Below are 15,414 nucleotides of genomic sequence, written 5' to 3'. Positions count from 1 at the left end.
CCCTACATTTGCACATTACCCTATTTTTACTACAGTGTGTATTTTCCGTAGCACTATTTAAATACTCTATATCAACACGTTATATTGGGTATTTTTGTATTTTATATCTTTTATTTTATTATTTTATTTTTCAACACAAGGATACTGCTGGAAGTGTGAATTTCGGATGAATAATCTCTATCTATTTATATACTGTACCGTGTTTGTGCAATGATTAATTTATCGAAAAACATCACGGACCAAAGATGCATAAGACTGTATGCAACCGGAATTGAACCCGGGTCGCAGCAGTGAGAGCACCGAGGCCTAACCACTAGACCACCAGCAGTACAGATGAGATTGTTAGAGAATGGACAAAAAAAAGTTTTCCTGAAAGATAGATAAATGCAAATTGATTTTCCCTCGTTGTGCTTTTTTGCATTTATCTATCTTTCGGGACGATTTTCTGTTTTCCCTATCCTCTTTATTAGTTTCTGGCTCCGTGATGAGATCAACTCTAATGCCTTTTCATATGTCATCTGTATACCTAGTGGATTAGTGGTTGTTTCAGTGCTCTCACCGCCGCGCCCCGGGTTCATTTCCTACGCATACAATATTTTGCGATTTTGGTCAGTGCCATTTTTCGACTGATCGACCATTGCACTGATGTATTCCATAAGCAATGGTTATGAATAAATGCGGTAGCTCTTACTGTAGTTTTAGTTGATACGGCTTATAGTCCAGTGCAGCTTATATATAAAAATTTTGTTTTTTTAAAAAAGACAAAATATTGTTTTTAGGGTGTGCACTTAATAATCCAAAAACGTTTTGGTCTGACCATTGGAAATCCTTTGTTCATCAATAATTTTGTAGCTAACGAGTATTTGTATTGTTTTTTAGGTTTCTCCCGGGGAAAACCAAAGCCCGGGTCTGTTGCTGACTCCAGGCGTCCGGTGGGGACAAACGCCCATAAATCAGCTAACGCCCTGGGACACGGACGAACCGCCTAGCAAGCAGCATCGGGATGGCGAAGCTGCTGGTAAGCCGCGACCATTTTTTCCCTTTGGTGGGTAAAAACCTTGGTTGCTACGTTTGCTTCTTACCTTAGCACCAATTAGCATGATAGCCAATCAAAATTTAACAAAGATTACAAAGGTCATAGTAGTAAAACCCATTCTGACTGCCGTGGACTGCTAATGCTAATGAAGTTCCTTAGTGGTGCCAGTGTCTACTTCCTGTTTATATTATATTGCATCCAAGCGTTGGTTATAAAAATAATGAATTAATTACCTTATTTATGGACTCTCCTCTTCTACCCATTACATACAACAGTTTTTTTTTAACCACTTAAAGTAACATTATGTTATGGCTTGCTAATTAACACCTTTCCCTAACTATCCCTGTTTGTTTTGCACTAGCTTAAGTAGCTTTTTATACGAGGCAGTGTACAGATTGCTAATGCTCAAGATTGTTGCCAAAACGGTTTAATTCAGTTTTCCTTCATTTTACAACTTTTAAAGACCATATAATTGTGCATGCTACCAGGCTATCGTGGATTGCTAATATTGTTTATACGGCTTATCATTCCTAGCTTAACTTTTTTAGCTTTCAAATGCTGAAGATTGTTACTGAAACAGTTTATTTCCTTTATCCAGTACTACATTTTGAGACTAAACGACTGTATGTGCTCCCATTTCAACATGGATTGCTATTTATATTTGTTATGCTAATCATTTCTAGCTTGATTGTTTATTCAGTTCTTATATTCTTTATCTTAATGACAACTACTTTTTGAGACCAAATGATTCTATGTGCTACCATGCTAACGTGGATTACCAACATTTAAATGGATAATCATTCCTTGTGTAACAGTTTTTTTTTTCTAGCGTCCTGTTTTTTCCCCTACTTTTAGCCAACAAATGCCTGCTAGCACTTCTTTGCTTTTGTAACTGTTCATTTTATGTGCTCTAGCATTCCACGTTCACGGCCTAATAGTGCCTGGCATTTTACAAAATGTCAAGACGGTACATGCAAAGAAAACCACCTCTGCGGTCTTAAGCGCCCCCGTCAAAAGCGTCTCTGACGCTATAATGTAGTTGACAGCTATTCATGCCCTTGTCTCTCCTTTTCTTCTTTTTTCTCTTCCTCTCTCGGACTTATTGTAATGAAGCCGCCCAGAATGGCTTTGCCCCTGAGCGGTTAATTTCCTTGCCTGACCTCACCCAAAATGTCTTTTTTAACAAGAAGACAGGCTTGCAGTAGTAAAGGGGGGCACGCAAGCGGGCGGGGCTCTGTTGCGGCTACCTCAGATTTAATGATTGATTGACTGATTATGTTTTAATGGGATTGTTTAACCTTTTCCCTGTCCGGTTATGGCGAGTGAGGATGGATTTTTTTTTTTTTGCAGACTGTGTAGTAAAACATGGATTTTAACGAATCGTATTAGATGTGAAGGGGTTTCTTTTTGATAAAATGGTGTAGTTTATCAATATTTCCTTTATTTATTTATGCAGGCTTTATAATTATTTAACTAAACACGGCAAAAAAAACACTGATTGGCTAATTTTCATTTTAAAAGTAATGCTGCACTTAAAAAGACGCTCTACCAGAACATTTTCTGGACAGTATTATGAGTAGTAACTTTTATTTTACTTTTTTACTTCCTCTTTCCTGTTTTCACATTTTTTCTCAATTGGTTTTGTTTTTCTATTACTGTTATTCTTATTAGTTGGACACTGCAAAATTTGGGTAAATATTCTGCTATAAGATTATTGTCACACTGTTTCTAAAATCTTGTTAATATAGTGTTATAATATTTTTTTATTATTCGTATTATATATTCTGCAAAATATTTGCTTGAATATTCGTGCTAATTTTTGAAAAGAAATATTCAATTGTTTTATGACATTACAATATCATTAATTCATATTTTTTATATTATTATATAAACTGGACACTACAAAAAATGTCAACTCATTAGCTGATGTTTTGTGTGCTATGTAAAAAAAAAAAAATTTCAATTGATCAGAATGTTAAATTATTTTAAAAATAGTAATATTATATTTTGAATTATAAATGTTATTAGTCAGTGTTTCCCATGGAATTGTGTCTAGGGGTTACCAGTGTCATGATCCCCATGGGAAAATTTAGGACATTTTAAATTCAACTGACTGATGCGTTGCGCAAATACACACCATGAACTTTGCGGTTATTTATATAATAAGAAATCCAAAAGTTATAACTTCACAATTTGTCACGGTTGCCAATGCTCCGTGTAGCGCCAGCTGCGGTTCGTTGACAGATTGGCTTTCCGTCTAGCTCAGTGCTCTCACTCACCCTTTGTCAGTCCGTCATTGAACCTCTGCCCCGCAAGACTTGGGTTTAGACTTGGTCCTGTTTCCTGTTGGTATTTCCTGTCCGGTATTGTTCCCGTTTATTTTGTCCTGTTTAATATCGGTTTCCAGTTCCGTTCCCGTCTTGTTTGTCCTGTTTATTTTCAATATCCTGTTATGATATCAATCCTGTCCGTCCCGTTGTTTAATATCGGTTTCCAGTTTTGTTCCCGTCTTGTTTTTCCTGTTTATTTTCGATATCCTGTTTTGATATCAATCCTGTCCATCCAGTTCTGTCCGGTATTGACCCCATCTGTCAGATATCTGCTCGTGCAATTGGTATCGATCTCGTCGGCCTCTAGCTTCCTGTCATTCCACGCCAGACTACAGCCTAACGTGCATGACTCCCCATTTCCTGTAAAATAAAAGGCTTGTGTGAGAAACGTCACGCATTTGGGTCCTGATCCCGTTCCAGGTCATGACACAATTATATATATAATATATTTCTTCTTATTATTGTTATTTTAAATAGTACAAGTTTATGAGCCTGGGTGGGACAAATAAAACCCTACTGGCCTGCCATAATCTTCCTATGCTATGGAAAACACTGCCATGTTTGTTATAATTATTGTTTGGACACTTAAAAAAATCAGTCAAACAATTGCACAATAAGGCAAGAATTTTTTTAAGTGATTATTTATCGGTAATGTTAATAGAATATTTAAATGTTATCAAATAACATAAATAATACTGATTTTTATTTATTATTTTTGCGTTTTATTTTTTATTTCTAATATTAAAGTTAAAACTTAAAATATGAGGCAGATCATGTGACAGCTACTTTATGAGACCAGGTTGCAATTTTTTTTTTTTTTTGCTTAAAAAAATCTAAACAAAATGATATGTCTAAACAAATTTTTTTTCCCTGAGTATTTATTTGTTTTACATGTCTCACAGTTACTATACACAAGTTAAGGCAGGGGTGTCAAACTCATTTTAACTCAGGGGGCCACGCTGTACAACAAACATTCTGTCGGGGGCCGGACTAGTAGATTAAAGAGAAAGAAAAAGAGAGATAAAGAAAGAAGAGAAAGATGGAGGGAAAAGGAAAGAGGGCGGGACAAAGAAAGAGAGAGAGGGAGAGAGCGTGAGAAACAAAAGAGATAAAAAGAGAAGTCATGAGAGAGGGGGAGAGAAAGAGGAAGAAAGAAATCCAAAGAGAAATAGAAAGACAGAAGGAGAGAAAAGAGAAAAGAAAGCCCAAAGGGTATAAAGAGAAAATATAGAAAAGGAAAAAAAGGAAGTTAGAGCAAAAGAGGTTAAAAGACACAGAGAGAGAAAGGGACAAAGAGCAACAAAGGAAGAGAAAATGAGACACAGAGAGTGAAAGAGACAGAGACAGAGTGGGAGAAAAGAGAGAAATAAATTCAAGTACAGTGTCTTTGTTCGAGGCCCCTGGCTTTAGCAACATCAAGTAAACATATTTCAACCTGCAGCTTGTTTTTCTCTTGCGCTTCTCTGAGCGTTGTCTCACGGGCCGGATTCAATCCTTTAGCGGGCCTGATCTGGCCCGCGGGCCGCCTGTTTGACACCTGTGAGTTAAGGTGTCAAATCTGAGCAAAATACGTTTTTATTTTAATATGCCATGTAGAAAAAAACAAGATTAAAATAATTAAACCTTTAAAACTGAAAAGGTATGTATTAACATGTGTATATCCAGTGTCTAAAAAGTTGGCGGACACCGGGGCATAAATCCATAAAGTTGCCTGCCCCATTTTTCACAACTTGAAACACAATAAGACAACTAATCGCAAAAAAAAAAAAAAAAAAAACATTGTTGCAAAGTATTAAGGATTGATAATCAGACTATATAACAGAACAACACCTTAAAATTAACTTCATTATAAATCTTCTTATAACATTCATTGCATGTACAGTGCATCCGGAAAGTATTCACAGCGCTTCACTTTTTCCACATTTTGTTATGTTACAGCCTCATTCCAAATTGTATTGATTAAATCTCTTATCTCAAAATTCTACACAAAATACTCCATTATGACAAGGTGGAAAAGTTATTTTTTATTTTTTTTACTTTTTTTGAATTTATTAAAAATAGAAAACTAAGAAATCACATTTACAGAAGTATTCACAGCCTTTCCAAATCATGTCCAATCAATTGAATTCAGTGCAGGTGGACTCCAATTAAGCTGTAGAAAGATCTCAAAGGCTGTGAATACTTCTGTAAATGTGATTTCTTAGTTTTCTATTTTGAATAAATTTTAAAAAAGTAAAAAAAACAAACAAACTTTTCCACCTTGTCATAATGGAGTATTTTGTGTAGAATTTTGAGATGAGAGATTAAATTAATACAATTTGGAATGAGGCTGTAACATAACAAAATGTGGAAAAAGTGAAGCGCTGTGAATACTTTCCGGGTGCACGGTATATGACTTCGCTGTTTTCCATTTGCCATCAGTATGTACCTGTATTTACTCATCTTCATTCATGCAATGGTTGCTTTGTGTCGTCTGCTACAAGCCATGTGAACTCCGCTTTTCACGATGCTTTAAATGTATGTTTACGTTTTGTAGCGTCATGAATTTTGTTGGCTTATTTTGAATATTTCTTCTGAGGCTGAGGTTTTGGCTTGATTCCTAACCACTTCTCCATTTTTCTTGTGTTCTCTGTGCGTCTACTTTGGAAAATCATATGCAAATGCACGACCTTATAACGCTCGGGAAAGTCCGGATGCACAAAGTTATTCGATGCAGGCTTCTGATCTGCCGCCGAGTATGCAAATTGCCAAACGAACCGAAATTTCCAAACCGAACGAAGATTTCAAAATCGGAATAAAGCAAACGTTTGATTTGAAAAAAAAAAAAATGAAAAAAATCGTTTTGTTTTTTTCTTGAAAAAGTTGACGGCCACCCGGGCGGAGAAGATGCACGCCCCGGGCGTCTGGGCAGACGTTATTTCAGACACTGGTATATATTATGTTTGATTCTGTCGTTTACATTTATAATGAAAAATCAGAGTGGGAGGGATTTTTCAAACGTATTAATGTAAAAGAAGGGGATTCATTCTATTGTTTACAGGAAGCAAATTCCGACACGTTTAGGAGTTTAATAAACAATCCTTCGGAACACTTCCATCGGGATCAACTAAAGAAAAAGGATGTAAGGCAGCAAACCAGGTAGTCATGAATAATGCCTCCTGTTTTTTTTTTCTTTTTCTTCTTCCAAGTCATGCTCAGACTTTCGCCCTTTGACTCAGTGCTTGGTTATTTTTAGCGGGTGGCAGAGGCGTCATTTAGATCCAATATGGTCTTTTTCCTGGCCCGCCCTACGCACCAGCGCCTCCGGGTAGGAAATGATTGGCTTACAGTGTGCAGATAAACGCACAGTCCACAGTGGCACAAGAGAAATCCAATGTGTTTGATTTTTGCTAAGTTTTCTTGATGTGTACAGGGTTAATTAAACATAAGGGAGTGTGCCTTATAAGGACGATTTATTTCATTATATATATACACATATATATATATATATATATATATATATATACTGGAGATCAAAATGAGAGAAAAAAATATGAATAATTTTGAAATAATACCATCTTCACTGCTCAACAGCTTAAGAAGATTGTGTTGTCTACCATGCTACTACAACACTTTTTCTATGATAAAGTCAATAAAATATTTTTCAGAAAATGCACAAAACATAATTAGAGAACAAGCTGATAAAAGTTAGAGTAAAACAATGACTTTGGCATAGGGAAAAAATTCTGAAGGTTACAACAGTCAGCAATTAGAAGTGTACAGGCCTCTGCTGTGAATGACTTCAGCACATCTGCAGCCACAGGATAGCACTAGTTTCTGGTGTGATTTTGGTCCATTCTTCTTCCAGCCTCCTCCTCGGTTTGTCTGTAGTGGGTTTCTTGACCATAACTTTGTCACCAAGGATTTTGCAGAGGTTTTCTATTCGGTTGAGAGCAAGACTCTAGGCAGGCCATTCCGTAAATTCAATGTTTTCAACTTCAAGGAAAGTCTTTATCCGTTTTGCGGTGTGACGTGGAGCATTGTCATGCATGAAGACTGCAGACTAAACCATGTGCTGTTGAAGAAGGTTCTGATAAACATTTGTATTCACTCGGCCATGTAACTGTACAAAAGGCCCAACACCGGCAGCAGAAAACATGCCCCAAACCATGACACTCTACCCTACTTTTCACTGCCTTTTACTTACACTTTGAGTTTAGTCTTCCTCTAATATGTCGTCGAAATTAATGCTTCCCATCAGACTCAAATAAATCAAATTTGCTTTTATCACTGAAGTAAACTCGGTACCAATTCTCCCCTGTCTACACAACATGCTCATACCTGTCAACCTGTACGTTTTTGCCGTACAAAGTACGTTTATTATGCATTTAAAGACGTGTACGATTTACAAGAAAATTTGTACGGAAAACGCAAATTTGTCAATTACGGGTACCATCTGGTATACACCGACTACCACGAAATGGCAAATCAATCATGTCAAACGAGTTCGCCACGGTGGCCTCTATCTCGGTATTGTTTTTTTCGTTGCAAACGAAGAGACCGGTTTGATGCTACTGTGCGCATGCGTCTGCCGCCTGGGGATTTCCCATCACGCAACATTCCGATCACACCTGAACAAAGCGAAAGCAAAGCAGTAGGCCTACATAACAACATAGTTTGGAATTTCCTTTGGATACAATCAAGTCGCAATGGCCGAACCTGAATTAAAACGCCGTAAGTCATTCTGATCTGAAAACAACAGGCGAGGTTGAAATACATGTGGTCTTAAAAAGACAGTTTTGTGGTTATCCCTTTAATCAGTATATTACCAACAATAATTAAATGCGGAAAATGAATTATTAATTTGAATAAGAAAATGTATTATTCTTCATGTATTTTTTCCTTCTACAGTGAACGTCCAAGCTACTTTTTTTTTTTTAAACCTCATTCATGTCGAGCAACTCTGTATCTCACAACAAAATGTTAATCGACAATATATATGATATAACGAAACACATGTACAATATAGCATGTTAAACTACATAAATAAACACGTTTGAAAAAAAATATGGTGTAAGATTATTTTGTATTTTGTAAGGTAGTTTGTAAGGGCATGGAGCCGTGGAGCTTGACAGGAATGCATGCTCCTCAGCAAAGCTTAGTCTTTTTTGCTAATGAGATGTAACTGCAGTTTGGGCCTTTAGTCCAAATGCTCTTAAATGGTGAGACAGATCCTTACCATGTCCAGCACCAAACTGGCGAGTAAGTCCAGCTGCAGTGTGGAAATCATTACCCATTGACATCCTCCGCAGTGAATTGTCCTCTCATGCATTTGTCTTGCGTGGACGACCAACCTTCTCGGTTGACATTAATGAGTTTGTAGTTTTGTGATGATTCAGTATTCTTGAAATCACAGATTTGGAATGATCAACTTGTCTTCCTATGGCTGATAGGATCATACCTTTGGTTTTCATCTGGGATACATGCTATTGCCTTCATCAGGTGAAATGGTGGCTTTATTTGTACAAATTTATTTTCTACTGCTGTCAACATTACTGGTAGGCCACGTATTATTAATTGAATGACTACTGTCATGGACTTTTTTTGGTTTATTTTACAGGCTTGAGGCGTTGTTTCTGTCATGCACTTTCTGGACAAATTCCAACATATGACCTATGTTTTCTTTTATTGATGTTCGCTGTTTCGTGCACTTACCCAATGCTAAATCTATTCCACCCTGGTTATCCTGGAAGGGGGATAACCACTTGTGAGGCCCCATCTCAAGGTTCCTATTTTCCTCCTGCTGAGGTTTTGAGTTTTTCCTTGCTCGCATGTTGGTTTAAGATCAGGGGATGGTGTCATTGTAACCTGTGCAGTCCTTTGAGACATTTTGTGATTAAGGGCATCAAAAATGTGACATGACAAAGGCCGCAGGCTGTAACTGGCCCCCAGACCGGACTTTGGTCATGCCTGCTGTAAACAAAGTACTCTCAATGAGACCAGTGATTTTCATGAGAAAATGCATATATTTCTCGGGTATTGTCGTTAGATTGTAAGGAAGAGAAAGATGTGGGAAGGAAATAAAAAACGTTTCAAACAATGTGATCATCTCTAAATGGGTTAACAAATGATTGTTATAATGATGTAAGATATGATGATTTGTTAGGGACATGTCTCTTATACTGTAAGCCTTCGGCTTTCACTTGTCAGCCCTATTTTCTTTTCTGGTGATTAGTTCATCTTGTGCTGCACAACACAATTTAAAGGAAAAAATAAACCACAAAATATGGAAAGAATAAATACAAAAACCTATACCTGGCTCGCGAGACATACATTCCCGTCCCCTGGTATACATAATTGATATTTTGATGGTTGAAAATGTGTCCTTGTTTTTGTCCACGCAGGTCCGCCCTGGGCGACTCCGGTCGCCGCCGTCAGCAGCCAGCCCAGCCTCCTGCCCCACACTTACTCCCTTCCCCACCCGGCGGCCTCGTACAGTGTGACCGCGCAGTCGCCAATCATCGGGGTGACCTCGGTGCCGCCTCCCCATCATCAGCACTCCCTCATGACTGCCCACTTCCAGATGACGCCCCACTCCACACCGCAGACGCCCGCCATGGTGCTCAGCTTGGCCGGACAGACCCCCTACGCCGCCGCCAACCATGTCTTGCACCCCCACACCATGCTGGGCAACGGACACCTGGGCGCAACCCACCCGGGTCTCGTCCAACTCGCCAACGGACAGGCGGCCGCCGCTCAGGTCCCTGGGGCACCGGTCGCCGGCGACAATCAGGAAGGCCTAAACGGGACGCAGATGCTACGAACGGTCGGGATGGGGAAGTACGAGTTCAGCGATCCGGGACATCCCAAAGGTAAGCCGCTCTCGGGGTTTCTGTGTTTTATTGAAACAAATTCTACTTTACGAGTCCGTTTTTATATTCCCGTTAAACTCGTAGCCTAAATCCGCTGTTGGTTTTTTGATTTTCACAGTTGAATTGTTGTGCTCGTAATTCACGTTTGCCTTACAGGGTTCTTTTAGTGTTAAATCGAAGGGACTGGGGTTAGAACTGTGATGCTTTTTGAAAAGCAGCAGTTATAAGAAAGCACAGCACTTCCCTTCCCTTTAACCTACACTACATTTTAGGGCCCAAAAATAAGATTTTGATTTTTTTTTTTTTAATCGTTCTCCTTCCAACACATGCTAATTCAAATAATTGGGTTAATTTATGGAGAAATTTGAAAACATTCAAACAAAATAACTGTTTTGAAATCAGTTTTAATAGAAATCAAACACTCGGGTAAAAAAAGCTAATGATTTCTCTGTTTGTTTACATACAATTTTTGCATAATTGTTTACTAATCAATACAGGCTTTGAGTAATCAGTCAAGTTTATTTGTGACGTCACAAGGAGTCTCAAAGGGCTGCACAGACTACAGACTATTATTACACCATCCCATGATCCAAAACCTACATGAGGGCAAGGAAAAACTCAAAAATGAAGAAACTTTGAGAAGGGACCGCACATGAGGTAATCAGTTCATTCAGAATTTAAGACTTTTGAATTTGCAGGTACAAAACAAATTTTGTCACATTGACAGCATTGGTTTCCATCTTTTTCTGTATTTCAAGTTATTTTCTTATAGCCCTGTAAATTAGACTGATAATCAGATCATTTTTCTTTTTTGAGCTACTGTATATTTTTGATTTTCAGATAGACTTTTCTTACAGTCAAAAAAATTATTGAAAATATTGGTTTGACTTTTTAGGAATATTTTAAAGTTTTTTTTTTTTTTTATTCGTTACTAATTGAAAACTAATTGTTTTTTTTACTGTTATTTTCTCTGAAAAGTAATTTTTAATGATAGAATAAGAATAAATAATTTTCCTCATTGTTAGGACTATTTTTATTTTTTAACTATTTTTCTTTTAAACGAATAATCCTTATAATAATTAACAGAATTTTATTTTTTTATTTTTAGGACCATTGTTTTTCAATTTTAAATATTTCTAAACTTTAACTTTTTCGATTGAAATAAAACACAAACTGCAGGTGGCATTTTAAAACCATTGGCTGTTTTAATTTCCTTGTTGTATTCAATATTTTACTTTATTTACGACCAGAAATAAAACGCCAATTTCAAGCATCGTTTGTCTTATTTTACAAATAAAACAATTGAAAAAAATGTGGTAAGATAGGAAAGCTAATCTTAATAATGTACGCTCCCTTTTAGTCGAAAAATACATACATGAAATAGTAAAATAAGAAAATACATACTCCAAAAAATGACCTTCAATAAAGTATTGTGACACTTTTGGGGCAATTACGAGCACTTTCAAGTCCTTCACGATCTAATAAATTCATATCACGGCAAATTATCTCCTGATACCGATCTTACCAGCCCGAGAATGATTCACAACCCCGCCAGCTCGATGCTCCCTCTATAATAATTTTTTTTCAACCAATAAGAGGACCCGTCATTAACAGATGTTCACAATTCCCGTCTCAATTTTTGCATTTAATGCCATTTTTTTTTTTCTTTGAGGTTTAGATTTTGTTCACCCTCCCCTCATTGCGATCAATAAAACAAAGGCAAATGAACCCGTAGATTGCAGAAAAGCAATTATTTTGCAGCCTGCTTGTGCCACATCGAAATGAGACTGTAGGTAGAATTGCAAAGGGATAATTAGACCGGATCGCGGGCCGGGTCCGCTCCTGATAAAATGAGAATTTTCGTCGCCTCGGGCGTGTTGAATAGGCTGTCACGATCCATTAAGTCTATACCGCCGCGTTGACCTGCCGCAATGTTATTGCTCGACAGCGTACAAAGACGAAAACGCCTTTGCCGACCGTTCCGGCTTGAGGGATTATCAACTTCTGCTTTTGCACTTTATCATATTTTTTTCAATTAACCCGTATGGCAGTGCCACTTCACACATGCTCATACGCGAAGATATTAATAAAAACCTTACGATTTGAATGGCCTTAATACGTCCATTGGTAAAGAAGCAACAACAACAAGAACATATTTCAAGAAATGGAGAAAATGACTCAAAATGTCTTTATTATTTTGTGATCCAGTTCTGATATAAAATCCTGGAAACCAGAACCAATTTGGGTTCATCTTAACGCCACAAAACAACAGGATTTTTTGTATGTTATAAATGTTTTGTTTTTATGTTAGACGATGGCAGAACCAAGACATTTGTCTTCAGAATAAATGTTTTTTTTTTAAAGTAAATACTGTAAACAGCAACTAGAAAAGCACTAAACTCGATGGCTCATAAATCACGTGATACAACAGTGTGTTGATCTAATTAGTTGCCAACGCTTTTATTAACCGATTATTATCCATTTTATCGATTGGTTGTTGCAGCCCAAGACACAATATGCTTAGTCAAGCACTAAATCATGCAAACAAATCTTAGAAAATCCCTATAAAGCACTGGTGAGCTCCTCGGGTGTTCTCGGGCACCAAACTGGTGGCTCCTGCTGTAGAGATTGCAGAAAATATGCATTGTAGCTGTCAGAGAGATGGTAAGCAGCCCATTTCAATGATCCAACACGAAAAAAAGCCCTTGTTGACGTTTCCAACTTGTTTCTTAACAAGCTGTCCGCCCGAGGACTCGCCGCCACAACTCGCCGCGTCTTTTGTCGGCGTTTGATGGCGACGTGCTCGACGTGGCACACGCCGACAGCGTTTTCTAATCCTTCACTCGAGAGCGTTTGGGTCCGTCTGATATTTTGGGGGATGACAGCCCGCAAACGGCGCCGCGGCAGACATTGCCACCGCTCTTTTGATGCGCTTCTGCTTCAAAGGCGGCAATTTGTCTCTGCTTTGCTTGGACGAGCGCCCGTTTGTTCTTTCGGCCGCCCGCCTGCCGATACGAGCTCTGGGATCGACGGCGGCACGCATCATGTGCGCTTGACCGGTCAAGGGACGAATTATACACAGTCTTTAAGCTTTAAAGAAATAAAACTGTCATAGTTCATGTACATAATCGATGCTGGTTAGCTAATTACGTTTGTGGTTAATGGAAGGTTTAATGCAATAAACCCTAGATTATTTTGCCACCGGTACCCAAAAGCCTCAAAAAAGATCGGCCAAAAAATGAGAAGTACAATGGTTCGTTTTGGTAATTTTGAGTGTCTGTAGTATGTACAACAAGAAAGCGACAACGAATAATCAAACTGTCCCTTTAAGGCATTTCCCCCACCTTACTCAATTGCATAATACTAAGATGGTTGTTTGCTATTATTCAACATGATATAAAATGCTGGTGTGCTATTGGTCGAAGCATTCTAAAAATACAGATAAGCCGTTAGCTGAACTTACTATTCTTCCTCCCCAAAAAAACTCTGGTTCCTTAAAGGCACAGTGTGTAATATTCAGTTTCTCCTAGTGGTACAAAAACCTTTATTCCGGAAGAAAAAAAACTTTGATTTGAATAATGGGTGAAGATACCGGAACCATCAAACCAATGTTATTTTGGTAAATATTCATTGTCCAAGAAATTGGTATGTTTTTTCATAGCGGAATCCATACCTAGCAGCCGCCATTTTTGTCTGGCATTTTGCTGCTACGCTTTGCTCATTTGGCTCTGGTTTTATTTCGCCTTCAACATAACACTGCCATCTAGCAGTCAACTATTGCACAATGTATCTATTGTGCACAGAAGATCTTATACCAGGAGTTTCCATACTTAAAGCAGCCATGATTTGTTAAGCTGAAAATGTGTGAGGGCCGACTAGTCAGCATGGCATTCTTTGAACTGTCTTTAATAAATTCACCCTCCGTGAAAGGTTTGCAGTAATTGGCGAATCAGCGTCGCCACCTCGTATCTCGCCTTTGTAGCATTTTCATTTGACTCGCAGGATCTCCTGAAAAAGCGCTGCTGTGCTGTTAAAAACAGCTTCCACTTGCTTCACCTTTTCACAGCGTTTGTTTCCTTTTACTTTTTTTGCAGTTTACGTGTTCTTTTTTTGTATTTATTTATTTTACAGTTATTTTGTTCGAAAAGGTGTGGTTTAAAATCTCACAGAAAGCCAAGGGCAAGGTGGCCAAAGGGGGCCTGCCATCATATGGTCAAATGGTGAATTTGTTTTTGTACAAATGTCTTTTATACTGCGATCAACATTACTGTCGGGCCACATATTAACTTTATTTAAGCTCGCAGCCCAGTTAAAATTTGACTAGCCCCCATGCCGGACTTTGGTCATGCCTGCTCTCTAGGATTGAGGTCTGGACATTGGCTTGGCCATTCCAACATCTTTATATTGTTCGTTTTAAACCATTCCATGGTAGATTTTTATGTTTAGGGTCATTGTCCTGTTTAGAGGTAAAACTGCACCCCATTCTCGGGTATCTTGCAAAAGATTTTGTTTGAGAGTTGCCCTGTATTGGGCTCCATCCATCTTCCCAGTCACCCAGAGCATGATGCTGCCAACACCATGTCTAACAGTGGGGATGTTGTTTTCAGGGTGATGTTACTCTGCGCCAAACGTAACACTTAACATTTAGCGTTAAAAGTTTAATTTTGTTTCCTCTGATCAGAGCACCTTATTCCATGTGTTATCTGTGTCTTCCTTGTGGCTTCTTGCAAAACCAAATGCATCTGGTATTTTTTAAGAACCAGCTTTATTCTTGACACTCATTCATTGAGGGCAGATTAATGCACGGGTTGTCCCACTTCAGCTGCAGGTCATCCAATGCGATCAGGGGCCTCTTGTTTGCTTCTCTGATTAGTTTTCTCCTTGTTTGGGCTGACCGTTTAGAGGGACATTTAGGTCTTTGTAGGTTTGCTGTGGTTTTACGCTTTTTTTTTTTTAAATGTTGCTATTATTGCTTGCACAGTGCTCAGGGACATGTGTAAATGTTGATATCTCCTTGTATCCCATTCCCGCTTTGAACTTTTGTTTTATCTTGGATTGGACTGTTGTGATCTAGTTTGGTCTTCACAGTACTGACTGTTTTTGAGTGTCTCCTTTCATAGACCGTGAAGGCCATCTTAAGGCAGTCGCATTTGAGACTTGATCACGCTCTGTCATTGTTAGTCATTTACGGTGACAT

The 15,414-nt window shown here is 38.2% G+C and overlaps 1 protein-coding gene across 1 annotated transcript in view; it reads left to right on the top strand.

The window, feature by feature from the left end:
- Nucleotides 1–15,414, top strand: part of klhl29 (kelch-like family member 29) — a 310,192-nt gene that overhangs the window by 162,840 nt on the left and 131,938 nt on the right. The window contains exons 4-5 of the mRNA XM_088324855.1: nucleotides 880–1,018; nucleotides 9,750–10,217. Of these exons, the coding sequence (XP_088180981.1) occupies nucleotides 880–1,018; nucleotides 9,750–10,217 (607 nt within the window). The remainder of the gene's footprint in view (nucleotides 1–879; nucleotides 1,019–9,749; nucleotides 10,218–15,414) is intronic.

This window comes from Urocampus carinirostris, chromosome 20 (genome assembly GCF_059441175.1).
Source record: "Urocampus carinirostris isolate Australia breed hairy pipefish chromosome 20, RoL_Ucar_1.0, whole genome shotgun sequence".
Taxonomy (NCBI): Eukaryota; Metazoa; Chordata; class Actinopteri; order Syngnathiformes; family Syngnathidae; genus Urocampus; species Urocampus carinirostris.
Note: the sequence above shows the minus strand (reverse complement) of the source record. Positions and strands in the feature narration are given on the sequence as shown.